The sequence below is a fragment of the Dryobates pubescens genome, chromosome 11, assembly GCF_014839835.1.
Source record: "Dryobates pubescens isolate bDryPub1 chromosome 11, bDryPub1.pri, whole genome shotgun sequence".
Taxonomy (NCBI): Eukaryota; Metazoa; Chordata; class Aves; order Piciformes; family Picidae; genus Dryobates; species Dryobates pubescens.
In genome coordinates this window covers 22,804,448-22,831,672 of record NC_071622.1, presented here as the reverse complement: position 1 = coordinate 22,831,672, position 27,225 = coordinate 22,804,448, and the positions used below count along the sequence as shown (strand labels likewise).

General features: G+C 39.0%; 1 protein-coding gene across 6 annotated transcripts in view; it reads left to right on the top strand.

The window, feature by feature from the left end:
* The first annotated feature begins 4,081 nt into the window (after positions 1 to 4,081).
* CDC14A (cell division cycle 14A) overlaps positions 4,082 to 27,225 on the top strand; it is a 53,165-nt gene continuing 30,021 nt past the window's right edge. For 4 of the 6 annotated variants that reach the window (XM_054165722.1, XM_054165718.1, XM_054165720.1 and 1 more), the window contains exons 1-5: positions 4,257 to 4,998; positions 5,534 to 5,624; positions 17,325 to 17,400; positions 23,996 to 24,067; positions 24,253 to 24,345. In XM_054165722.1, the coding sequence (XP_054021697.1) occupies positions 4,893 to 4,998; positions 5,534 to 5,624; positions 17,325 to 17,400; positions 23,996 to 24,067; positions 24,253 to 24,345 (438 nt within the window). In that variant the 5' untranslated portion in view covers positions 4,257 to 4,892. The other 2 variants (XM_054165721.1, XM_054165719.1) reach the window with 2 other exon arrangements.

Genomic DNA, 27,225 nt, shown 5'->3' with positions numbered 1-27,225 from the left:
GAAAAATCTGTATTATTACTAATTAGGCAGAAATGTGCAGACAAAAATGCACTCCTCCCTTTCAGTGCTTATGTTTTGAGTTGGTTTTGTTTCTTTGTTTTTTTAAAATACATGTATCTAGTCAAATGAAGTCTAAGCATATTTTTGAATAGCTATGTGTTGAGATGCCTCCTTGCCTTCCCCCACCTCTCCTCATCTCCTCCTAGCCAGTTCCCAATGAAACTATAGAAGCACTACAGTAAACTGTTGGCCAGACTTCTAGGCTCCTGTACAGAACCCCTCTGAAGTTTGTATATAAGCTATTCTGTATACCGAGATGTTCCTGAAGCTGCCGTGAAAGCAAGCTAGAAAAAGAGTACCTCACCATTGCCTACAATGTCTACTACTGCTGAGACAGTGGAAAATGAGATGGCTTTTTTTCCTGTTACTAATATGCCTAGACTTGCCAAAACACTGCAAGCAGCTGAAAGGTAAAAGCTATTGGGAAAGTAAGAAACACAAACACAGAAAATAGGAAACTTGCCTAAGCAACCAGAAGAAATGGATGTGATGTTGCTACTCTCTTAAGTACTTCTATAATTAGTTTTATTTTGATATTTTGCATGTGCATTGTTACAAAAACATGCCTAAGAAAATCCTCACTTAAAAAAATGTCTTATTTACAATTCCTAGCAAGAGCAACCTATTCTACATTTATTATAGAATGTACATTTTGTAATATTACAGGTCTGCTGGTTTTTAACTGCTCTTTCACCTGAGTATTTACTTGACTTTTTGGTTCCTTTCATCTTCATTTTTGGTGGCTATGTCAACAGAATTAAAATGTGCAGCGAACAGGTAGAGCATTATAAAAGAAGTGTTTTTAAAAGCAGTGGTATTTGTCAGGGTTTGGATTGTTACCAATCTTTGAATTCCCTAGCTTCATCTACAGCAAGAAATAGCTATTACTAACAGCTTGTGTTAGATCAGGACTCTAGTTCTGGAAACATGTTAACACCAGACATACTTTTGCCTTTGCAGTTACAGAACTTTTGTGGTATAGAGGAAGGTACAAAAGACAGTGGTTTTCCTGCATCACACAGAGGAATCAAATCTGGCATCCACAGCAGATTGTTTCATCTACGTCAGTTTTTAATTGATTCTTAGTATCAGTTCAAAACCATCTACTGATAATCAATAATAGCTAGTACCTATAACACAAATAGCATCTGCACAAATGGTGTATATTTTTGGTAGTTAAGTTAGCTAAACAAAAAGTGATTGAAAAATGATGTATTCATTGCAGCAGGGCTGATTCTGAGTGTGAGTTTCTGCTCAGTGAAGTCTTCCTGCTCATTTTGTAAAATGTAAAGAGCAAAATATTAACATGGCGATGTAAAGTCTGTTTAATTGTGTTGTAATAGTGAAAAGTAGATTTTAATTACTGTGCTCTAGTGATAAGTAGTATACAAACAGGTCTGTGATCTTTCCAGAAATGCAACTTCCCTAGTGGTCATTTACAGCATTTCATTTACTTACTGGTCTGCAACTTCTGTTCTGTGCAGTATTAACTAGAATTGTGAAGAGTCACAGATGTTATTTAATGTCTAAAATGTGAAATGAACTGTCAGCTGGGCCAGATCGTTGTTTGGGTTCTTGTGGGGGGAGGAGTTGCCTTTGGGTTGCTGTTTTTTGGTCTGGTTGTTTTGTTTGTGTTTTGATGGGGTTTTTGTTGTTGTTCCTCTGTATCAGTGAAAGAACTAACAGAACAAGTTTTTATTATACTGGTAAATTAAAAATAAATAAATTACAAATGTGTTACATGTATTTTATTTGACAAGTTATTGACCAGGTTTTTCAGTGTTGGATCTTTAATGTGACCTCACAGTTTGCAAACAGATGACCAGCAATAAAAAAAAAAACACCACAAAAGTACTTGTCACATACATTCACTTGATTTAGGTAAGGCCCACTTATGCAGGGGAGAAAAAAAAAGACAAAAAACATCCAAAACCACAGACTTAAGCAGTTAGTCTTATATTGCAAAGAAAAGTCAAAAGGGAACCAAAAGGGTTTTGTTTATTTTTAAAAGCCTGCTGTTTATTCCTTGATGGTTATGACAGTGCCTCAAGATTATTTAATGAAATGTATTACTGAGGATTTATATTAAATAATACTCATGATGATTTCTTCTAAAAGATAACATAGGTGTCATTTTGGAGTCTAAACAGATTCATCACCACCTCTTAATGCTCTATATGTAAAAGATACATTTCCAAATTCTTGTTGAAAAAAAAAAATCAGGAAATAGTTGTAAGGAAGCACTCTTATTACAGTCCTATTGCATCATTTTACCTGCAGTTAAAAACGCCACAAGATGTCACTATAGGCCTGATACTTCATATCTAAAGTTAAGAACAGTAACTGGGATTGTAAAACCAAAATTGTATGAGGTGAAAAAACATTCTTAAAGCTAACATAATGTGAAATTTATTAGATAATTGTACTAAAGGCTATAACATGCAATATTAGAACTGAAAAAAAAAAGGTTATTTTGTACATTTTTCTTACAGAGAAGCAGCAAAAGGTTACTTCGTTTTTGTGCTTACAAAGGCTGTAGTTAATTGCCACCAAGAAGAACTCGTGTAAAACAAAACCACTATTTGTAATTTTCCAAAAGGTATAGAAGTGTACAAACAACATTTGACAGCTTCAGTTTCTAGTCATGTTTGCCTCCTAGACTCATCAGCTTAGCACAAACTATTTAGGGACCTAGATACTCATGAGAGCTAGCCTGTTACACTGCTCCATCTTTGCTTCTGTTGCCCAGGATGGCTTTGTTAAAGCTAAGAATAAAGATAGTATTTTCTTCAGAACAATAGTGGGGCTTAACACAACTTTCTACTCAAACTTTCACTACAGTTAAATGTAACATATTTCTAGTCTGTGCTGCACTCGAGGAGAATTTGCATGAGATCTCCTGCAAGCATCTTGTATGAAATAGTACTTACTACTGAGAATGAGATTTCTTACAGGACCAGGGAGTTGTATTTAGGAATATTATTTTCGGAGCTATGAAGAAAAGGGGGAAAGAGCAATGTAAGAACACGAGTACACATTAGAACCTATACTAAAAATAAGCAGATAGAAAACAATAGCACAAGAGAAATATTTTCTGTATAATTCATACTGTTTATAAGGCCAATCCATATTAGAAATTAAAGTCACAAGTGTTTTACTCTCTTATTTAATCTCAGCTGCAAACACAGTATAATTAATTATATGAACTGGTAGCTACAGTAGGTAGTTTATAACGTTAGGAAAAGAGTGATAATAATGTGGACCTGAGGGCTACTTACTGCTTTTTGTTACAATGTCTTCTTAAGGTGTTTCACGGCTGAGATTTGTTTGGTTTTGGAAAGAATTCTTGTTTTCTGTATCCTCAATGTACCTCTTCTTTGCATCCTTTTGCTTGTTTAGCTGTAAAAATTAGGTGGAGTGTCTGCTCAATCTGGCTCCAATTCTTTCGGAAAGGAGGGGTGGTAGAAGGAAGGCATTTCTAACACTTTTAATGCTTCATTTCTTTAAGTTAATTTCAAACTACAAGCTAATACAGCTTTTGCAAATGAACCACCAGAAAGTCAGTCTTTAACTTTTTAAAAGCATCAGTCTAAAAGTAATTTCGTATAGTTTTACAATAGCCTTAGAAGCATACATGAAATTCTTAATCGCTAGGGGAATTCTCAGCGAGAGGCCATAGCCCAAATTAGTGCATTAAAAGTTTCATGCAGTGAGAGGTGCAAATCGTCCTTTTCTGTTCTCAAGTGGCTTCCCCGAGATCCTGCTCCCCTCAGGCGACGCTGCCGAGCAGATACTCCTCGTCTGAGGGAGGTAGGTCCCAGCAGGTGACAAACACGGGCGGGCGCAAAGGAGGCGCTTGCGAGTGTCCGTAGGGCACCGCAGCCTGGGCTCGAAGGGAGTACCCGGCAGCAACCCTCTCTTCAGCAGGCGCCGCTTGCTCATTGGCTGCAGACGTAAGGCGACAGCTTTTCATTGGAGAATCGCTTTGTCTGTCACGGTGAATGATGGTGCAGGCCAGGCCAGGCCTGGCCTCAGGCAGTTAAGTGCTCCAGGTAGTGGAGAGAGAACAATGCTGGGGCAGCGCTTCCTTTTTCCTTTCAGGCTGCCTCCGACCCAGCTTGTGCGGCTCGCTCATCTGCATCCTGAGCTGGATCTACCCTGATGAGATACTAGTTCCGGCTCAGGTCTGCTTCACGCTGCTTCACGCCCTGCGAGCTGTACCTCAAGACCCCCTGTTTCCGTGAGGCATTTTGCTACGGGCCGCCCTCGGGTCGAGGAAGAGTAGAGAAACAAAGCGCCTCTAGGGCGCACATGGACTCACGCTCCACCGGCCGGTGGGCGTGAGAGTAAGGCTAAGGCGGAGGACGGAGCTGTGCCGGGTGCAAAGCCGCTGCCTGGCGGATCAGGGGCGCTGGCGCACTGCCTGCTTGGTGGCTAGGCGCTGTGCGGCGGAGGGCGGGGTTGCCGGATCAGGGAGCGACGTGGGGGGTGGGGGGTGCTGGTCACTAGCTCCTCTCGGCCCCGTGCCGGGCGAAACAAAGGCTCGGTAACGCAGTTGCTACGGCGCCGTCGGTCGCCTGGTAACCGCCCGCTGCCTCTTTATCCGGGGGCGTCTCCTGGCTGGGGGCGGGGTGGAGCTGAAGTCCCTATGGGCATCCGCTTGCTCTCTCGGCTGCTCGCCGAGTCTCGGAGCTAGTGCTGGTATCCGCTCCCATGCGGGCTTGTGGCAGTGGCGCTGCCAACGGCGTGGCTCCTGGTGGGCGGCCTCTCCGGGCAACGGGTCGCTTCCCAGCGAGCGCGCCCCGGCCCCGCCGGCGTTGCCCGGGAGCACCATGAGTTCGGAACCGCCTCGCGCCTCGCTCCTCCGCGCCCTCTTTAAGATGGAGCCGGCAGCAGCCGCCTCCGAAGTGCTTGGGGGAGCCTCGGAGTTCGTGAAAGGTGAGAACAGGCAGGGGATCCCTCCCCGTCCCCTGGCCGCGGAACTCCCGCTCGCTGGAGCCTCCCTCTAAAAGGAACCTCTCCTGGCTTTTTTTCCGTCCTCCCCCCCGTATTCCCTCGGCTCCGGGGGGTTTGCTGCGCTCCTAGCTCGACTTCGGCCCCTTTTGCTTTGCGGTTTTTGCGAGCTGCCTCTGTCGGCTGCCGCGGGGCACGCCTGAGCGGTTCCTTCCTCTTCTCTTTTCCGGTACGAAGGAAGGCCGACACCTGTTGCTATGTGTTGCTGCGTTGTAGGTCAGAAATTCTCCCGCCCTCCTAAAGTTGCTCCCGGGGGTTGCCCAGTCGGTCAAAGAGGTGCGGGTGGAGCGGGTGCCTGCGGCACGGCTCACGCAGGAGTGAAAAAAGACCCTCGGTGCCACTTCCTGGCCAGGATGGAGCCGCAGGGCGCGGTGGCCACCGACGGCGTGACAGGCGGGCCGTGGGGGAGCGGCGGTCTGCGCTGTCCATCCGACGCTGATGCCTTAATCTGTCTTTTCAGATCGATTGTACTTTGCTACTTTAAGAAATAAACCGAAAAGTACCGCCAATACACACTACTTTTGTACTGATGAGGAACTGGTCTATGAAAAGTAAGTGTTGTGATCAGTTTTGCTTTGGATATTCAAAGGGATCGCCTGAGATTCCTTCCCAACACACTTTAATACTAACTATACAGAATATTTTTGCCCCATTTAGCTACTAGCACAAAACATGAGCGTAGAGTTAGTCTGAATATATTTATACATTAGCTAAAACTAGTTTGACAAGATTACTACTATTAAAAAATCCCCCCAAAACAGCTGCAAGGCCATTTAAATGGCTTGAATTGTGGTTGAGCTGGGGGAAGGTTATCTGAGCTCTGTAAGATTTGTTTGTACGATGGAGACTATCTCTCTAAGACTAATTACTTCTTATTCAATGGAAGACTTAAACGGGAGATTGTTGTTTGCTACTAATACACGAAACAATAGTTCTATTATAGAGTAGAGTATGAGATTATCACCTCTTATACCGAGTCATAAGGATGCAAAACTTAAATGTGTTTGTGAAGAACATCTGCAACTTTTTTTATAAGTCTGCAGAGGGTTTTAAGATAATACTTCCTGTTGGCTTTTGTGGCTTTAGAACAGCAGAAAAAGTGTTTTCTGTGAAGTGAAAGCTTCCTATATTTGGAAGAAACAGCACATAGAAGTTCAAAAGTAAAATTTATATAGTTGTGAAATACTTTTAAAGGATATGAAATGCATTAAATAAAATAATTGCTGTGTGGTTAAAAATCAGTTGCTCTACCTTGTCTTCTAAGCTTAGCTGTTTCCTGTGTTACAGCTAGCCACTTGATAAGGTATTTGCTTACAGCACAAGGGAAACAAAAAATGTGGTCTTACTTTAAATATACCTTTCTGTCTGTATGAGTAGAACCTGTGAGCATCAGCCATTCCTTCATACTGCTTCTGTGAAGGTGTAAACCCCTCTTCCTTGGTTTGTAGCTTACTTTCTATATACAGCATATGGTTTTAGTGCTTCTTTTCTACACATGCTTTTGAGTCTTTTTTATTTTAGGCTGTGTCTTCTCTTGCAATTCTCAATGATTTGTTCCCAAAGTTAACTTTTGTAATTTACTATTTGGACTGGGAGTAGGTTCTGTAATGATCATTAATTAATGTAGCTTGGAAGGGACCTCAGTAGCACCCTAAGGCAAGGCTGACTTAATATTAAAAGCAAGATTCAACTGGAGATCTTAAGCAATTTGTTTTGTGTTTCATTAATTAAAGAAAAAATGTTTTTTCTATCTCCTTTTGTTTCTAATTCTTAATAGACTTGTAGAAAGGGTGAAGGAATCATATGTAGGATTTGATCTTGGGGGTAGAAAGGTTACAGCACAGTTCTTTACTATTAGTTACAGATTACTATACTAATCCAGGACTGTAACTGATTTTGTGTGAGGGCAGTTGTGAGTTTGTGGCTGGTTTGTGTTGGTTGGTTTGGTTTTGTTTTTTAAGGAGAAGTACTGAGAAATTTAAGGGGGAGAAGTAATGTTCTTTAATGTGTGTAATGGGAATGCAGTAAATGTAGTCCGTAACCCAATTATTTGTTAACTACATACCAGGGTATAACTTGATAAGAGATACTATGACAGGGTAATGGAAAGAAGCAAAGTTTCCTTTATATTCTATAATAATACACCTGCAGATTTTTGCACATGTAATTAATAATCTGTTTCCTGAATTGATAGTTCCTGATCTATTTGGCCTTTTTTAATGGTGTCATCCTGTATCTGATACTGTAATAGTGCTCTCTCTTTTGTGCTCTAGATTAGAATACTAAAACAGTAGAAATTAAGTGACACTTACCAGGTGGCATGAATGAATTTTGGGTAATAACCCAACTCTTTTACATAACAGTGCTAAACTTTCCACTGATACTTGTATTGCAGCACCCATCAGTGTATGCAATATTTGTTAGTAAAATGATGCCTTATTTTATTGATTTGTTTTTAATGTCTCTCTTCTCCCTCTAATCTCTAGGAGGTTTATATTGTTTCAGGGAAATAAAAGCAGGTATCAGTAAGATTTTTTTTTTTCTTTTCTTTAGTATCTTCCTGAAATGATTTGGCTAGAGGCAAAATGAGGAATAGATGCAAGTCTCTTGGTTCTTGAACATACTAATTTTACTATAGCTTCTCTTTTCCTTGTGCTCATCGGAGCTTGACATCAGTCTGTTATGTTTCACAGGCTGCAAAGTGAGGGGCCTGACATTGGGTTTTGGTTGTAAGTAGTAGTGGAGTCTAGATCCTTGTTTTCTCAAAAATGCAGCTGCCTTCCTGAGAAAGTGCTTAGAAATATTTGTTCTGTGATAGCAAAATAAATATTTGGAGGTGGGTTTTGAAGTCCTGCATCTCAGAACAATGGGGGTTTTTTGAGTTTTCATTCAAAATGGCCTGCCTATGCTGTTCTTGCTGATCAGAATTTCATGGCCACTTCTGCTTTTCAATCAAAAGATTGTTGCAAGGCAGAGAATGGATTTCTGCTGGGGACCAGAATCCTCAGCACCTGTGAAATATGTAAGTAGCTTTGATACTGTGACTGTTTATTGACTGAATTTTCTTGAAGTGCATTCTAATGACAAGACAAAGGTACTTCACTGTCAATGGAATTAAACTGCTTTTCTTTGGGCTGTTAGTCTGTTAACTTCAGTGATAAATATGAGTATTACAGGAATCTGTTTAGCTGAATTTACTGAGGAGGTATCATTACTGAAGCATATATGATCTGAAAACCTCATGAATATGTAGGCTGCTGATTAGAAAGCATGGTACTTAAAATGTCACCACCTTGCTTTCCCCCCCCCTTCTTAAAGAGACATGGGAAATAGTGTACATTAAGAGTCTACCCCATTCATTTAACAAAACAGCTGTATTGCTAGAAGTTTTATTCTGATAAATGTTGACTTTCTCTTGCAGCTTGTCATAGGTTTTATCACAAAATTGTAAACAGTGTGGTTATGTAATCTTGAGTGCTTTAGCCTTCAGATTTCACTTGAAGTTGACAACTGTTCTAATACATTCCTATCACAGTCTTAGTTAAACATTCACACTTTTGAGAGGAAGAGAGAGGCTTAAACACTTTTAAGAACATCTCAAATGTGCTCTGACTAGGAACCTGCTTCTGGAACTGTCACTATTCTAGTTTGCTGTAATTTAACCTTGAACTTATTATGCTAGGGAAATGGTGTGTAAATTCCTCAGTTGAGGGAACGAGAGACATGAATGAATTTTTCCACTTCTGAATTCTCTTTCTTGATTGTGCTGTTTCTGTAAGATTTTGTCAGCCTCTCTTGGAAATTCTCTGAGGTCCCTCCTGAGAGTGCATGCTACTGCCTGTAAGGGAATACAGTCTTTCAGGGTAATGTAGTGCGGGTAGGTACTACTGCAGGAAAAATGGAGTTAATGAGAAATAATCCAGCTTGATGAAGACTGTCATTTGGCAAATAGTCAAGCCTTGACTTGGCAAGACCTCAATTAATGAGTTAGGCACTAGTAAGAAGCTTTTTATTCTCTAAGAATAGCGTCTTTCATGTTTCACCTTTCAGTAAACAAATCTGGGTTGAGAATACCACACTTGACTGGTTAACTTGGCTTTCACGTATCTTTATCAGAGCAACTTTTTACTTCATTTTTATTGAGTAATTTTCTCAAATGAAATTACCATTTAGGTAATTTATCAGTAAGAGATCCCTGTTTCTCATTACAGTTGCAGCCTTCAAAATCATAATGTTTTTATTCAGTCATTTGTTCTTTGGATCTCTTGTATAAACAGCTTTTACAAATCTAGTCTCTGACATCTTGTGAGCAGCTGTAAAAATAAGCAATAGGATGGACAAAGCATATTATATGTTTTACACTAAAACTTTATTTCAAGCCATGGTATGTTACTTGCCCATCTATTATTTCAACTTTCTGAACCTGTGTCAGTGCAAGCCCTTATTAGGGCTTTATCAAATAATTTCAGTAAGAATTCTGGAGCTCTGAGGCAGGCAGATGTTGGGATCTTACCTGTAATGAGACATTCAGCAGTCTTAATGTTAGCTATGTTGAGTCCTAGCAGCAGTAGAGTAAGACTCTTTAAATGCTTAGCTACAGCATTATTAAATGAGTACTGTTTAAACTTTAGCTTGTAGGATTCCACCCCCCCACCCCCCCCCGACTGTGTATATGCAAAGAAGAGTTTCTCTTTATTGTGAGAAGAGTAAGGGTTAACGTGTTTATTTTCACTTTGGCTTCTTTTCTGTGGCTATCCAGTAACAGCACTTGCATAGGAAACCTGAACTTCTCTATCATTCTGTGGCTTATACTGTTTGAAAGGAAAAAGAAAACTTACACTTACCCTCCTTACGACAAACAGAGCTGTTGCTTCACACAGAGAACAGGGAGTTCCTTGTTCACTTTTAGCTTTCCTTAGTAGCTTTTGAAGACTTGAACTTGGCTATTGGATGACCAAGAACTTAGTAAAAATAATTAAAAAAAAACCCCAAATTTAAATCCTGACTTTTAACTTCTATCAATGTGAATATAAATACAGAGCAGGGAAACTTGATATACTAACACCACTTTTTGTATGTCTAATTCTTACACATTAACATTAAGAATAGTACTCCAACTTTATCTTGTTTCCCATCTTAAAATGACAGACTTAAATTCACTGCAAACAAAATTAAAAGATCTGCAAACTGGGACCCTTGATTTTTTTTTTTTTTTTTTTCTTTCAGACACAATCTACTGACATAGGTTTACATTTTCAACTTGCCAAATGCTGTTGACATCTGTGGCATTCTCTCCAGTTCAATAGTTTAATAAATGTTTCAAAGAATAAACTAGCACATTGCTTTGCCATATCCATCTTCACTTCTTTGTCTAGAAAAGATAAAAGCAATTGTTGAGTTCTAAAGTAATTGCTAAGGGTTTTTTTTGTGTTGTGTGGGTTTTGGGTTTTTTGTTTTGTTGTTATTAGCAGTAAAAGAGCACTGGGATAAAACAGAGCTGCTTCCGAGGCTCCAGTTTTACATTGGACAGGAGTGTATCTTAATATTGGAAACCCTGTATGAGAAACTTGGCCTCTGTCAAGATAACTTTTTCCCCAGGGAGAGCAGGTTTTTAGTACATCCTGAAGATTCTTTTGCAGGGAAAGTTTTTACAGGAGAACCTTTTCACTGATACTTTGTTCTTGATGTCAGTGCAATAAAAATGCATATATCTGGAACAGTGGTTTAATTGTAGTTGGGATCTGTGAGTTTTTGTTGAAATTTTAAGAATTGGGATCTTAAGGAGGATTTCATAGAATCGTAGAATTGTTAGGGTTGGAAGGGACCTCAAGGATCATCCAGTTCCACCCCCCCCTGCTATGGGCAGGGATCTGAAACATTGAAGGTGAAATGGAACAAAGGCCTGATGTTTTACATAATCAAGAACCTATGCATAATTTCTACCCTCAGTTGCAAGCAGTGAGGTGACAGATCATTTCTAGGGTTATATTTGCTGTATTATCCTTTGTCTGTTCAGAAGTGTGCAATCCCTAAGCAGTATTAAGTGTTAGGGATTGCATCTCACCCCAGATAAGAAAGCTCTTAGCAATTCACGTGTTACTGGAACTGGTGAGGCTATAGCAGGGAGACAGTGCACTGAACATCTGAAGTGCATGGAAAAAGGTGGGAAGTAAGAAGTAGAAACATGCTAGGAAACAGATCTTGGAGGATGAAGAATACATAAGAATACATAATATTTCCTGACCAGGAGTTAAGTTGTAAAGAATGTATGGACTGATTGCCCATTGGAATAGGCTGCCCAGGGAGGTGGTGGGCTCGATGTCCCTGAGGGTGTTTAAGAAAAGACTGGATGAGGCACTTAGTGCCATGGTCTAGTTGATTAGTTAGGGTTGGGTGATTGGTTGGACTTGATCTTGGAGGTCTCTTCCAACCTGGTTGATTCTGTGATGCACTTGACTTTCATCCAGAAACATTGTTGCATGTAAGATGTGTTCATTTTATGATTTGAATCATTTTCCTATAGTAGCTAGTTGGCCACTTCTGCAGTAGCAGATTCTTGTACTGCTTAACAGCTAGATTCACGGTATACATAGTAAGGGCCATACGGTGCAGTAACCTGAATCTTCCAGTCATCCATTAGAGGAAAGGGAAAGAGAACCTTGGCCATAAATAGGTTGTGTTGTCAGTATGGAGTTATCAATTGACTTCAGAATCTGTCTTTGACCACAACCACGTTCCATTCAATAGTTCAAAATATGAAAGTTGTTTATCTGCTATACTAGGCTCAATGGTATTCAAATGCTTAGTGAAAAAGTGAACTGAGCATTCACAAGAGGTGCCCAAGGCTTGACTTGATTCATGGAACCTTCATGTGGCATCCCATGGAACTGCAATGAGAAACAACTCTTGCTGTCCTGTGGAACAGTGGACTATACTTCTTTCTCCATTAAATTCCCTGGAAGAATGTACGGTAACTAAAATTAGACCAATCTGCTCTTTATGGGCTGGTGTTTCTAGGTGGGTGACCATTCCTGTAACACAATGCAGCAAATACCTTGGGTCTAATGCTATGAGAATGGATAGGAAGGAGTGGTTCCAGGTGTCTGTTCTAAGGAGAATGCAAATACAATACACATACTCCTGCTTTTAAGTAACATTGATAGTTATTTTGAAGCAGAGTATTTAAATATTCATCTTAGTGTATTGTGAGATTTTGCTCCTGTTTAGTTTGAGAAGCATAAGGATAGCAAGCTTCCATGGGATGAGGGGGAAGAATAATTTAAACTATCATCTAAGTACTCAATTAAAACAAAATACAATTAAATGTAGATTAATACCATACCTGTTTCCCACCTCCATTGTAAAGGACTGTCTCTCTTAACTGGCTTAAGCTTCAGAGGCATTCTGATTTTTCATTGTGTGTAAATGCTTATTAAAACATTTAGATACAAATGAAGTCTATTACGTGTAGAAGAGATGGAAGTAAAATAATATTAGGTAGAATGTTATCAGTGGCTGTAATAATATGATTTGAGTTCCTTTTACTCTTCACTATTGCAAGATAAAATTTATTATTCAGGTCATGGAATGGTTTGGGTTGGAGACTTTCAAGATCATCCATTTCAACACCCCTGCCATGGAGCTGCAAATGCACATTGACAGAATTTCAGAATGGTAGGAGTGGAAGGGACCTCTGAAGATCAAGTCCAGCCCTCTTGCCAGGATCATCTAAAGCAGATTGCATAGAAACACATGCAGGTGGGCTTTGATAGTCTCCAGAGACAGATACTCCACTATCTTTCTGGGCAGCTTCTTCCAGTGCTCTGCCACCCTCAAAGAAGCTCCTCTCATGTTTAGATGTTCAAGTTTATGCCCATTTTTCTCACTGAGGACCACTGAGAAAAGTCTGGCCTCATCTTCCTGACACCTACCTCTTAGATATTTGTGAGTATTAATAAGATCCCTCCTCAGCCTCATCTTCTCCAAGCTAAACAGACCCATCTCTCTCAGCCTCTCCTCATATGATAGGTGTTCCAGTCCCCTAATTACCTCAGTGGCCCCCAGTAGTTCTTTGCCCTTGTTGAGCTGGGGTCATATTGAGGTTCTCATCAGTTCTTTCCCTGCCGGGCTGTTCTTGGTCCATTCTTTGCCCAGCCAGTATTTCTGCTTTGCATTGCTCTGACCCAGGTGTGGGACTTTGAACTTACCTTGTTGAACTTCATGAGGTTGGCTTGGGCCCACATCTCAGGGCTGTTGAGGTCCCACTTGAAGGTATCCTGTCCATCCAGCATGTTGATTGCACTACAGTTTGGTGTCTTCAGCAAACTTGCTGAGAGTGCTCTCCACTGATACCGACTTGGTGTGTCATTTTTTCATTGTAGTTCCCACTTCGTATCTTCTGCTTACGTTTAACTCTGTTGAAACTGTTTTCTGAAGAAAATCCTCTGGGTGAGTTGGGATCAAGTGTCTCTAACTGAAGTGGGGGGAAAAAAACAAACCTGAAAGTAGTGACGGGTGTGCAAGGTTAATTCCTTCAGTTTCAACATATTGGTAACTAGTTAGTCCTAAGGATGTACAGTGAAGAATGGGGTTTTTTCACAGTATCACCAAGGCTGGAAGAGACCCCAAGGATCATCAAGTCCAACCTGTCCCAACAGACCTCACAACTAGACCATGGCACCAAGTGCCATGTCCAATCTCCCCTTGAACACCTCCAAGGACAGTGACTCCACCACCTCCCTGGGCAGCCCATTCCAATGATGAATGACTCGCTCAGTGAAGAACTTTTTCCTCACCTCGAGTTTAAACCTCCCCTGGCACAGCTTGAGACTGTGTCCCCTTGTTCTGGTGCTGGTTGCCTGGGAGAAGAGACCAACCCCTTCCTGGCTACAACCATCTTTCAGGTAGTTGTATAGGGCAATGAGGTCACCCCTGAGCCTCCTCTTCTCCAGGCTAAACAATCCCAGCTCCCTCAGCCTCTCCTCATAGGGCTTGTACTCAAGGCCTCTCAGCAGCCTTGTTGCCCTTCTCTGGACACGTTCAAGTGTCTCAATATCCTTAAATTGAGTGGCCCAGAACTGGACACAGGACTCAAGGTGTGGCCTAACCAATGCAGAGTACAGAGGCACAATGACCTCCCTGCTCCTGCTGGCCACACTATTCCTAATACAGGCCAGGATGCCATTGGTGACTGGCCGCCAGCTGGATGTGGCACCATTCACCACCACTCTCTGGGCTCGGCCCTCCAGCCAGTTCCCAACCCAGCACAGAGTGTTGTGGTCCAAACCACAAGCTGACAGCTTAGCCAGAAGTTTGCTGTGGGGGACGGTGTCAAAGGCCTTGCTGAAGTCCAGGTAGACTACATCCACAGGCCTCCCCACGTCCACCAGACGGGTCACCTGATCACAGAAGATGATCAGGTTGGAGAGGCAGGACCTGCCCTTCCTAAATCCATGTTGGCTGGACCTGAGCCCTTGGCCATCCTTCAGGTGCGCAGTTATTGCCTCCAGGTTAGTGTTCGCTGACTTTAGTACAGAGCCTTGTATTGTCTGTCAGAAACTCTTTGATTTGGAGATTTTCTTAAAGCTTTTGTTTCATTTGTCTTTTAATAGCCCAATTAAAAAATACATACTCCAATTTAGAGGTATTACATGGAGAAAGTTAGAATTACACAAATGACAGCCTTGCTCCTGCATGTATCTACCACAGTCAATGAAGCCAGTGGCTACCCAGTATTATGTCAATAACTTGGAAATTGCCAGTGTTTGAAGTATGGATAATAATGCTGATGCAACAGTCACCAAAAGTACTTTTCCTTCATGATTGTTTGCATTCTGAGAAAAAGGTTGTTTCTGCAATGTCGATAAACAGTCATAGTACCAGAATCTTAAACACAGATGCTTCTCCTACCTGCCCCATGTTAAGAGAAGCACAGCATACTTCATAGTAATAAGTGATGGAGAAATACTGCAAGATTGACATTGGTAACAGAACCTGAATAGCTTTTTTAATTGAAATATAATTAGTTCATGGATAGACTCAAATGTATTTTATCTTTGTCCCCACCAAAATACAGCAATTGGCTTTTTGTGGATAAATGGACTTCAAATTAATTTCAAATGTGCTTTTCCTACACATCCGCTCATATCATTAAGCACTTTTCCACAGTGCTTTTAAAAGTATTTTTCACAGAATCTTACAATCCTACATTATATTCTTCTGTAATGTTTAAATGACAGAACAAAGTTAATGGAGCAAGATAGGGTTCTGGGGTTTTATGATTTAGAGAAGGTGTTAATGCAGCAGAATGGGAAGAGATGTTAGTAAGTTACTGTTTTTTTAGAAATTACCTTCACTCTAGAGCTCCACTTTTAACTTATTACTTGTCCTACTTTGAACATTAAAAAAAAAATGACAACCATCTCTATTAAAAACTTTGTGGAGGGTTTTGTTTTAAAAATAACCAACCCTTGGCCATGTCTGGCAGACTTATACTGTGACTTACGTAAGACAAGATGAGAAGTTCTAAAGTTAATCCCTGCTTTGCTACTACTACAACTTTCCCTTGAGTTAGTTAACTTCTGTGCAAACTACAAATAAAGTCCTAATAGTTAGACAGCTTAGTCTTTGACCCAGCTAACAAGCTTCTGTAACTAAGCATTATGTCATAATAATTAGTACTGAAGGGTTGATCTGAATCTGAACAAACACTTACGTTTTTATTCACTATCATAAAGTAGATGATATTACAATAGCATTGGTGTAGCAGGGGGACTACTTGTCCTAGACAGAGATCAAACTAATGAAGCAGTCTCTTTTTTTGCACTGGGCTTGTCTATTTCATTTGAGACAATGTGGGGAGGAGGATGCTAGTAAAGTTACAAGCACCAAAAAGATAGTGCACTTACACTGTGTTGTGTGTCCACTTAAAATAGCAGAATACCTGAAGCTTGGAAGGCAACTCTGAAGATCTTCTAATCCAAACACCACACGCACACACTTCCCCCTCCTTCTGACCCCGGTTCAAAACAAGGTCAACAAGAGCAGGTTGCTCAGAGCCTTGTACAGTTGTGCTGTGACTCAGCCTCTCTGAGCAACGTCTTCCCATTTTCTTAACATTCAACTGGAACATAATTAATTTTCCTGAAAACCAAACCTCCTTCCATGGAGAAGAAAGCTTGAAAGGTACTTCCACCTATCTGATTACCTGATTTGAGTGAGTTTTCATTCCTTGAAGTCTGGTAGTTACTTTCTTCTCTTGTCATTCCTCAAGTAATGTGTGTTCAGATGGCGATGGCCAGTTTTGTTTGTCAATAGACAAGAAGTGACCGGTCTCTTTTATCAAAACACTTAAAGCAGATTACAATAGTTTATAGTCCCATTCTCACTGTAATTTATATTGTGTGCATAAAGACAGAGTTCTGTATATAAAAAGGAAATGGAGAAAGCTTTCAACTGACCTTTTGAGCAATTTTACAGGGTGGGGAGGGGGCAGGCTCTAGAAGGTGTCATTATAAATTGCATAGGTAAAGGCTGTTACCACTTGTAGAAGTGCCTATATGAAGGATTAGCTAGGAAAAGCACTGCTACTTTTCTTGTACAACAGTTTTTATATGCAAGCTATTGTTACTAGTTCTTAGCAATGATTGCTGTTTCAAAGGTAATATGAATGTTTAAGAAGAATCTAGGAAAATAATCAGAAGACATGAAATACATTGAAAGAACAGCCTAGAAATGAGAGGATTTGGGGCACAATGGGATATAATTATATGTAAAGTGTATATATAATCTCTGGAACAGTGGAGGATGGAATAAAAATAAATAAGCTTACATTTCAGTCCTATCAAGACATTTATGGATAAAATTTATTACCCATGAATTACCGTAGTATCTAATGATATATTCTCATCTTATGCAATTGTAGAACTTTTATCTAGGATACCATCAGTATGGCTTAAAGGGGAGTAGATCATGTTGTGAAGTTCTTCACTTGGTAGTTTTGTCCAAAACCCAATCATGGAATTAAAAAAACCAAAACAATCTTTTTGTAGTGTATATATAATGGAGCATCTTAAACTGAAGCTACAAATATTTTCACATTAAATGTTACTGTTGTTCTCTTAAATGAATCAGTAAAGGACTAATTTCTTGTATTGTTGCAGCTTTAACTATCAATAAGATGCACATTAACATTTCCTTAGTTCTTTTTTTATAAATAACACTTTTTTTTTTTTTAATTCTTTTTCTCCCAGTTTCTATGGAGATTTTGGACCTTTAAACTTGGCAATGTTATACAGATACTGCTGTAAACTGAATAAGAAATTAAAGGTAAGCTTTGTTTAAAAAAAAAAAGGTTCCTAAATTTTTTTTTGTTAAAATGCAGTATCCAGTTTGAAAGTGGTTGTTAGGTGTTTATTATCTAGATGGTTACTCCTAAGGTTTAAGGTTATTCTTTGTTCTGAATTCTTTTTCCTCTGAAGAGTGGAGTGAATGTTGCTTAACAGGTAAGGCATGAACTAAAGGCTGTGTTCACCTTTTTTCATAGCCTTGCAGTTTAAAGACATTATTATCAAAAAGCAGCTAGGTATTTCACAGGTTTGCAGCTAATGAAATGTGTATGGTAACTGAAAAAAGAACCAACCAAAACCCCATCTCCATGAACGCGACCAAAACCCAGGCCCTAAAATCACACTGTTTAAGCTAAATCATGTTCAGTGGAAAAGTTAAAAACTTTTAAATCTCATTCAATTTAATTAAATGTTGTTTTTAATAAATATTATAGGAATGTGTTTTGCCCCACATAAAAATGAGTCCTTTTTCTTTGCATTATTTGCAGAATTATCATTCCTTGTGTTAATTTGTCAAAGCATTCTAATTTTCCTGTTTCCATGGAACAGTTGCTGATTCAAGATAATTTTGAGTTGCTCTTCATTAGTGAGGAAAATTTTTTGGCATCTTTGGATACCATGGTGGTTTTTCCTTTTAACTACACAATGTTGGTCCTTTCTTTATAAAGTTGTCTAGAATCTGGAAACCCAGCAGTTAATTCTGAAGATCACCACAACTGAATTTTGTTCCAGCAACACTGTCCTGTCATAAAACACATCCTTGATATGGGATGGTATTAGTCAAAAACTGAACACCTAGCAGGTGCTCATTCACTCCTGCCTTAACCCCAGTGAAAGAGATTCAGAAGAACAAAATTAAGAAAAACTTCTGAGTTGAAATAAAGACAGTTGCAATGGAGAAATTAGAGGAGATGGGATAGGGGTAGCAAAACAAGCAGTATAAATGCATTCACCACCTCCCACCAGCAGACTGATGTGTGATGAGTCTCTGAGAAACTTGTAATTGAGAAAGACCACTCCTCAGTTTTACTGCTGAATGTTGATGTGCTATGGTATGGAATATCCCTATAGTCGTCTGTCCTGACTGTTTGCCTTCCCATCATTGTGTCCTTCCAGCATCTTGCCCAGATCAGCCTGCTTGCTGTGGGGACAAACTGAGAAACAGGAGACCCTGGTGCTGTGCAAGCAGTTTGGCAATAGCTGAAACAGTAGTGCATTGTTAGCACAGTTTTAGTCACAAATCTAAAACATAGCATCATGCAGTCTGCTAGGGAGAAAGCTGAACTCTCTCCCAGCCAGACCCAGTACACTGAGCACATAGCTGTGTAGATTTAACCTGGTCCTGTGAAGAAGTAATTTGTGGTGTGTATATATAGGAAATGTATCAACTACTAGAAATGAAACAGAGCAGAACATGACATTATATATTGGGACTAATGTTTGCTGCACAAATTAAACCATTAGGCAGGTTGACGTATATCCAGGAGCATGCTGACTTAGTCAGCCAGCCTTAAGAGGCCTGCAAATCAAGGGGTTTGTAGAGTTGCTGTAACCTTTTTGCTACAAAGTACTTCTAGTGAAAATTTACATTGCTCCTTAATGTAGAAACTTAGTTATAAATAAAATCAAACTCTAGTTATTTCTGTTTTCTAATGCCTGTGTTCATAGTAGGATAACATTTTGCCATTTTTGTGTTAACACTAAACAGAGCTTATAAATACCTTAACACCCAATTTTCCAGTGCCATTATCCCATTCAAACACATGACCAATCATGTTCACTCACTAGGAATGTTCTTTTTATTTTTTTTTTTTTCCTTTTTAAACTTAATGCTGTGGTTTGTGACCTTACATTTAAGTTATTAAAGACTCTAGAGGATACTTGCTCTGTGAAGAAGAGCAAAGAACCACTAATAAGCCTATGCAAATTTTCACCGCGGTTATGAGAGCTAGAAAGATAAGTTCTGGGTTTTTTTCATCTTCAAATTGATACTGTGATCAGTACCTTCATACAATGAACTAGAACACCTTCAGATGTTACACCTAAAGTACACAGCGTTTCACACAGAAAATACAAGAACTCAAATAATAAATACCTCAGGACATGGGGTGGTGGTTGTTGTTGTTGTTGTTTTTTAATGATTCAACATTAAACAAATTTCTGAAGTCTTTAGTCATGTTATAAAACCATCATCTGCATTGAATGAGGCAAAGTGTTCACCATAAGTGCCTTGTAATCAGTATGATGCAAAGATGATCTATTATAACAGAAAACGTACACAAAGGAGCCAAATTAAAACTGAATTAGTAGATGTTTACAGGATTGGCTTATCAAACTGTGATATTATTTTAATGTAACTTTTGTCTTAAAAACAATAGCAACCACAGACACACTTGCAGTGCTAGGTGAGGAGTACACAGGGTCAGGAATAGGGCAAAGAAATCTCATGAGATCAAGTGCGTATTCCTGCTGCCTTAACCAGAGGCTAATTCCAAATAGGTTGATTCGAACTGGTGCATTATAGAGAAGGGTTACCTGATAGTCCATACATTTGAAAGTAAGAGCTGAAATCCAACATCTAATGCTTGGTCATTTAGGAACTTGCACATGAATAGCTTCCAGACAGTCTACTTGGTACTATTCCTGAAGTAGGCCAGTACCTGCTAATGTAAGCTTTGGTTTTCTAACCATTAAAACACACTATGGACTTCGTCCTAATTTAGATACTATCTGCAGTGGGCAAGTAGGCTTATAAGACTGAAGCGTGCATCTGATATGTATTGCAGGCCTAGCTACAGAAGTCTGCTGCTCAACTTCACTGGTTGAGAATGATGAATTTGCAGATTCTGTCCTCCTACTTCTCACCTTCTCATGCCTGTCATTCACAAGTGTTGCCAATCCCTGAGGCTTGAAAAAGTTGTAAAACAGAAGTTCATGGCCTATGACTGACTTGCTAGCAAAGCATTGGTGCAATGAGCAACTGCAAAGCAGGAGTGTGATAATTCCCATGGGGCAATAGGGGACATATAGGAAGCCTGTGGTCAGTGTTTGAGAGATGGGAAGTGCTGATTGCACTAACAACACGGAGAAAGCTTGCATGCTATTGCAGTAAGAGTGACCATACCCATAACCAACAGTAGGAGTTGGCTGAGAGGAAGTAAAAGGCACTACAGGTTATAATTCTCTGGAAATTCAGCCTCTGCTCTTGGATGGTTGCCATACTGAAACACTTTTGGGATCCTGAGGCAATCACAGTGCCTAAGCCCAGGTACCTTCTGCCGTGATTTGATACATACTTGATTGGGTATGCACTTCATATACTTTTCTTATGAAAAGGGTCTTTAAAAGTAGTTTATCACAAGACATGGTAGTTTTTGTGTGGATATAGTGCCTTGAAAGGAATTTAAGACTTAAACTTTTATTAAGTTCATAACTTCTATGAATAGGAACAGGAGAAATGAGAGTGTAAGATTTCATTAAAACAAACCAACCACACAAATTCTGTCCCTCTTTTTGAGGGACAGAGAAGGCTACCAGTTTGAAATGTGCTAGTGGCAGACCAATATTTTAAAATAAAGTATTGCAACTTTATATTTACTGATTTTTAAAACAGTAAGTAGTTCTGTTCTGAAATGAAGGATTTATTTGGACACCAATTTGCTGAGGAAACTGCAGCTAAATTCTTGGTTATGCTGTACAGGAAAACCTTTCTGACTTTGTTATGTTAGTAATGTTTTGATTGCTGATTTCTATAAAGATGATCCTGACTAGCCAAGACAAAAGCCAGCAAAAATGCTTGACCATTCTACCTACATATTTGTTCTTCAAATTCTGTTTGGGGAAGAAAATGTTCTACTAGGCAACCCCAATTCATTTATGAAACTTTTTTTTCTTCTATTTAAATAAGTCTGTTTTAATTAAAGTAGCTTTAAAAAAATTGCTGTGTTTTATGTGTTTAGCCTTATGCAATACATTCAGAAAGCAAGGTTAATCAGAGGGGGAGTGTTGCTGAGATAAGTGATACAAGTATGAAGGATCAAAGGCAGGAGAAGGAAGGTTCTTGCAGGCTTATGAGCTGTAGGGTTAACATTTTTTGTGTGATAATTGTATTGCTGCTGAGGGGTTTGCTTTTGTTTTAATATACTTAAACTTCTGGGCATATACATGACTCTGCAGGAACTGCAAGTGAGGCAGGTTGGGTACGCATGTATACATACATTATTTGTGTACATACATGTGTGTACATCATTGTCTATTAAGAGCTTGGCAGCCTTGTGTTCACTGCTGTTCATATTACAGATAACTACAGAGTCACCCTGGTTGGAAGGGACCTCTAAAGCTCATCTAGTCCAACCCCCTCTGTAGTGAGCAGGTGCATCTCCCACTAGATCAGGTTACCCAGAGCCCCGTCGAGCCTCACCTTGAGTATCTCCAGGCATGGGGCCTCAACCGCCTCTCTGGGCAACCAGTGCTCAACCACCCTTACTGTAAAGAACTTTTTCCCAATGTCCAGTGCGTGTGTACATATATAAAAATAGTATCTGCACTGATCTGGACTTACTAAACCCATCACAGTAATTTCTTGCTTCAATAATGAAAGTGTAATAAACCATATCCTTTGAATAAAATACTTCCAAGTTATCTGGTGATTCTAAACAGATTATCACTCTAGTCCACAGTGGCTCCTTCTAAGCTTATCATCAAATTTCTGTGGAAGTAAACCTCTTTTTGAGCTCTTCAAGAAACAAGAACTAATCTTAAAAATAAATAATGTAATTTCACAACAAAAATAACACATTCTGGAACATTTTCATGCATCCAATGAATTGGTTTTATTGCCTAAACCGGAAGTGCACACTTCTTGTGCAATCTCTGCTCTTAGTTCAAAAGATTGCCTTTAAAGATACTACTCTGGGGTATATCTTTTGACAGAGGCTGAACCGTTGTATTGTTACAGTCTGTTTTCCAACGGGATGTGTAACTGCTTAAACTTTCATACTGTTTCTGCACAAACTGGTCTTATTACATAGAACTTACTTCTAGCTAGCTAGCAGAATGTGCTTTTTTGCAGTTTAAGGTAATGTTTCAGGTGAACTGTAAACTGTTGCAAAGAACTTCACTTTTAAGTCAACAAGTTATAATTGAAGTTCTGTCACTGTTGCATAACTACTCTAATCTTATCCCACCTACACATCATGGGTGGAATTGTAGTTAGGGAACACTAAAATTAAAAAATTGAGGAGGGGAAGAAAGAAGAGATCTTAAAAATACTGAAATCAATTTTGTCAAGTTTCGATAGTAGTTGAATGCTTCACTAATTAAATAAATGCTTGTGCTTTGTGTGTTTGCATATATGCTGAGGGAGAAGTTGCTGTTGGTTCTCAAGGTACAACCTCTTCCACTTAAGAGGAAGAGGCTATCTTAGGAATCACAGTCCTGTTTAGATATACTCACTTGCATTAACTAGCACTCCTTACACCAATGGAAGTTGTGGACAGTAAGATCAGACAGGAATGGATAGTTAGAACTGCTATTAAAGGTGGAGTGGGAATAGCATACTTGCTGTGATACATGCATCACTTTTCTCTGGAGTTTATCAGCAATTTGGGGCTTTCTGCAAAATTTGAGTCTGTGGTTAAAGTTGTCCTAAAACTCAAAACAAGATTTAGGATGAGAGTTGATGTTTACAGATTTGTGGAAGTGAAATAAAGCTGGCAGCACTTCAATAAAACACACTTCTGTGGCAGTTACCTTACCCAAGTGTTATCAGTGCCAACATTAGAAAAAGACAGTATGTTAGAATTGTCAAATTGGAGTTAAAACCTGGAGATGGGTAACAGCAGGACTGGTATAAAGGTAGTTTATAAAATGTGCCACTTCTAAAAAGAGAAATGCACTTCAAATGTTTAGAAGCAAAATCCAGTATGTCTGTGGATGACTTCCTCCAAAGTAATTGTGTTGTAGAAACCTGTCAGGAGAAACAGGATATATTGGAAATGTAGTAAATCACTAAGCTAAAAAATAAAGCACTAGACTGTCCAACTCATCATTTGTAAGTCACAATTTTATCTCTATGGCTTCAGTTTTGCTGCAGTTTGTCATTAGTGCTCTTTTCTGGTGTGTGTTGGTCTTGTTTTCAATGGGAGTTTTGTCCACAGGATTCTGACAAAGGTGTCTTTCTTTTCTAAAGAAAGAATTGCAAGTGTTACTAGTTTTACCTCTGCCTAGCTTTTGGGGGGGCTTTTCAGTTGTGCAATCATTCAATCTTTTTTAAAAATACATTCTTGCTGTTGAAGCTTTCTAAAGATGTCTGTCACTCCATTTTTAGGTAGTATATATAGAAGAGTAGTGTTTAACTTATAAAATGCCTATAAGATAGATTGCTTCAGTTTTTGTTCTGTCTTCTCCACAGAATTATGTGCTGAAAAGATTTGACATACAGGAAGGTGTTTTAGTCTGAAAATTTCAATGTCTTTAGTCGGTGTTCATAAGATATTGTTCAATTATTTAAACTTGGGGGGAAAAAAAAATCCAGTATCTTGTATTGAACGTTTTGGTTCAACTGCATTTTATAGGATATTATCACACGTCAAACTAAGAGATCTGCCCTGGTACACTGGTTGTTTCCCTGCACTCTTATCTACAATGTAAGAAGATTGTTCATGGTATCGGTAAATTTTTCTCCTTTAATTTTAAGAATATCTCTACAAATAGATTTTTTAATTTTTTTTTTCTGATTTATTTTTCAGTTTTGGAAAAGTGACTTTTAAAATACTTTCTTAAAGTATATATGCTGTCTGATCTTGTTTGGTTTGTTTTGGTTTTTTGCCAGTATTTCAGCCTATCAAGAAAGAAGATAGTATACTATACCAGTTTTGACCAGCGGAAACGAGCCAATGCAGCATTTTTGATAGGTGCATATGCTGTAAGTATTACTTACCACATGGATACTTCTAGCCTTCCTTTACAAGACATTGGCTATGTGTAAAAGTTAATCTCAAGGGATCCTCCTTTAGGGAAGCAGGCAGAATGTCTTTCGATTCTTGAAGTTGTCTGAAAATTCTGATTTATCAGTTTTAGGGAAGCCCTTGTTTTGATACTTAATCCCATATACTACATGGGAAATGGCTTGGCATATCACATTCATGTTTGCCATCGTCATGATGTCAAAAAGGCAAACCACAAACTTAATCTCTAAACCTTGCTGTCTTAGCCTGTGGCAGTAGGGAGATTCATAGCAGAATGGAGACAGCTCTTTCTGACAGCTGTTCTTAAAGTTAGATCAAAGGCACAGTGATTACTGCATGGATTTCTCAGTAAATTTTCATAGCCTGCCCAGAATCATGGAGAAACTGAGGTATTTCAGCCTTCTGATATGACATATAATATGCAATATACAGAGCTACCTTAGTGACAAGAACCTAATTTATCATGATAGCACGTAAGTTTTGTAGTTCCTAGCTGACACTGGCACAGCCACTTGTGTGCCAGCCACATGGCTGAGTTCTAGAAGCCCCTTAAGCCAGGCTTTATGCTATGTGAAAGCTGGTGGGTTTTTTTCAGGACTGAGGTCATGCTGAAAGCAAAGCATGAAAGTAAATGAAGATTGTTGTCATTAAATAGAGTATTTTACTACAAATATGGGAATAGTGTGTGAATGCTCCTGGAGAAGGTCTGTTTAAATTTAAAAATAAGTTCAAATTTTAAAAACCTTTGGGTTAGATTTTTAACCCTTAGGTATAGCCCTGATGGAACAAAAAAATGACCTGATGTTCCAAGTTTTTTGATGTTTTTGACATTAACATACGAGGCCTTATGCCTGGAATTAATTTCCAATTCTGTGGTTTATATTCTGTTTAAGGAGCCTCCAAATTTGATGGTATATCTTTATAAGCTTTACTATCCCTTCACATCCAAAATCTATTGGAATTGTAGTGTCTTCAGTAATGCTTCACTTCCTGTAGTTTATAAAGAAACTTCAGTCATTCTGTTCAGACTGCTTTTTGTTTTGCCTGCATTGCTTTGTCTCCAGTTCTATGTTTAGAAAGATTCGCTGGTCTGATGAAGCCTATAGTCAGGGAGCATTCATCTAGCACATACATAGATTACAGCATGCAATTGCCTTCACTGGATCATTGATCCTACTTTCACCTTTTGATCCCTCTTAGAAGCCTCAGAAAGCACAGAACACTGGTATTTTGAAGGGGATGTGGTTATCTTTTTATTCCCCTGTCCAATCCTTGTTATATGACTACCTCCAGTAGCTGTTGATTAGCTATTCTTTGTGCTTAAGGCATTAAAAGGCCCATATTACTATTAGCTAGACTCAAGAAGAAACTGGTACTGTCCTTGAAGAGAGAACTTCTTGCAAAGCCAGACTGTAGGAACAGGACAGAGACCTGTAAAGTGCAAGACAAAACTCCCAACCAGAGGATTCATCAGCGAAGTATGACTATGCCATATTTACAGTATTTAAGACTTAAACATGGAAACAGTCCAGTATATTTGCTAGTCCTTATTTGAAGGAGTTGCTTAGGAGTCAAAGTGAGGATAAGGGGAGGGCAGCAGAAACTCCTCAGAAGAAAGTAGAGGGGAAGAGTACACAGTATGTATGCCATAGTGTAACTCTGTATATATGCCAGGTGCCCAGGTGGCACATTACATGAAGAGTTAGTAGCTTATGTGTACAATAAGGTAAATTAGTGTGCCACAACTGCACATACATTTAACTCTCGCCTAGCCTGTTTTAAGATGCTTATAGTTCTGCATTGCTAGAATGTGGGAGTATTCTACATCTGCATTTGATACTGTTACTCTTGTGTCAGACTAGAAGAGGTTTTAACTATCTTCTGATTATTGAAGCTACTATTTAGCAAGAATAATTCGTAACTGATGCTGCTACATTACAAAAAAATCTATTTTGTCTCTTGTTGAAAACACCACATAGTAACTTTCCAATTCATCACTATTTAGTACAAGGTTGGAAAACAATTTGCACAAAGGTTTCCAATATGTTCCATACATATGTCATCCCAGAACTATTTCTATCGATGCGTATTCCTAAGCGCTAAGTCTTACAGGAATTCCTTCACCATCTTCTATAGTGATTAATACTAATGCAAGTAGATTGATAAAATAAGTGTTTATTCTAAAAAGGTGTTTACAGTCCATCTAATTATCTGATGTTTGTTTTTAACTGCAGCAGCTTAGTTTTTTATATTCCAGGCATAGTAATTTTACACTCAAGAAATAATATATGCATTTTTGGAGTCTTTTACCTATAAATGCTATGTTCAGTCAGATGCAGAAGATGTGCACTCTTAGTATATGTGATAGGGTGATTACTGACCTGAAGAAATCTAATCATACTCTTCTGTGAAAGAACTGTTTCTAACTGGTAATTTGATCTGTCACATTTTGAATATCCAAATATTCAGACAGAATATATGTACTCTGTAAGGCCTTCTGGATTTTGTCTTCAATTATACAAGCTTCTCGAGATCAGAAAGTCTTATAGGTATGAACTGTACCAAGGTGTGAAAGTTAATTGAGAAGGCTTGTTTCATTTGTCTTAGTGTTAAAATATTAAGTGTAAAATGAAACATGGAAAACAGTGGATCAGGTTCTAGGAATGGGTTTTCAGTGGTGATTATGCAACTTGGATTGTTCCGTTAAACAACTTCTTAAACATGTTGTACTGTACACCCTATAGCTCTTAAAGCATTTTAATAAGAGAGTCACAAGTTTAAGCAAGAGTTAAGTCTTTAAATTTTTTTGGCAATAGCTTGCCTACTTGCATGTTGCA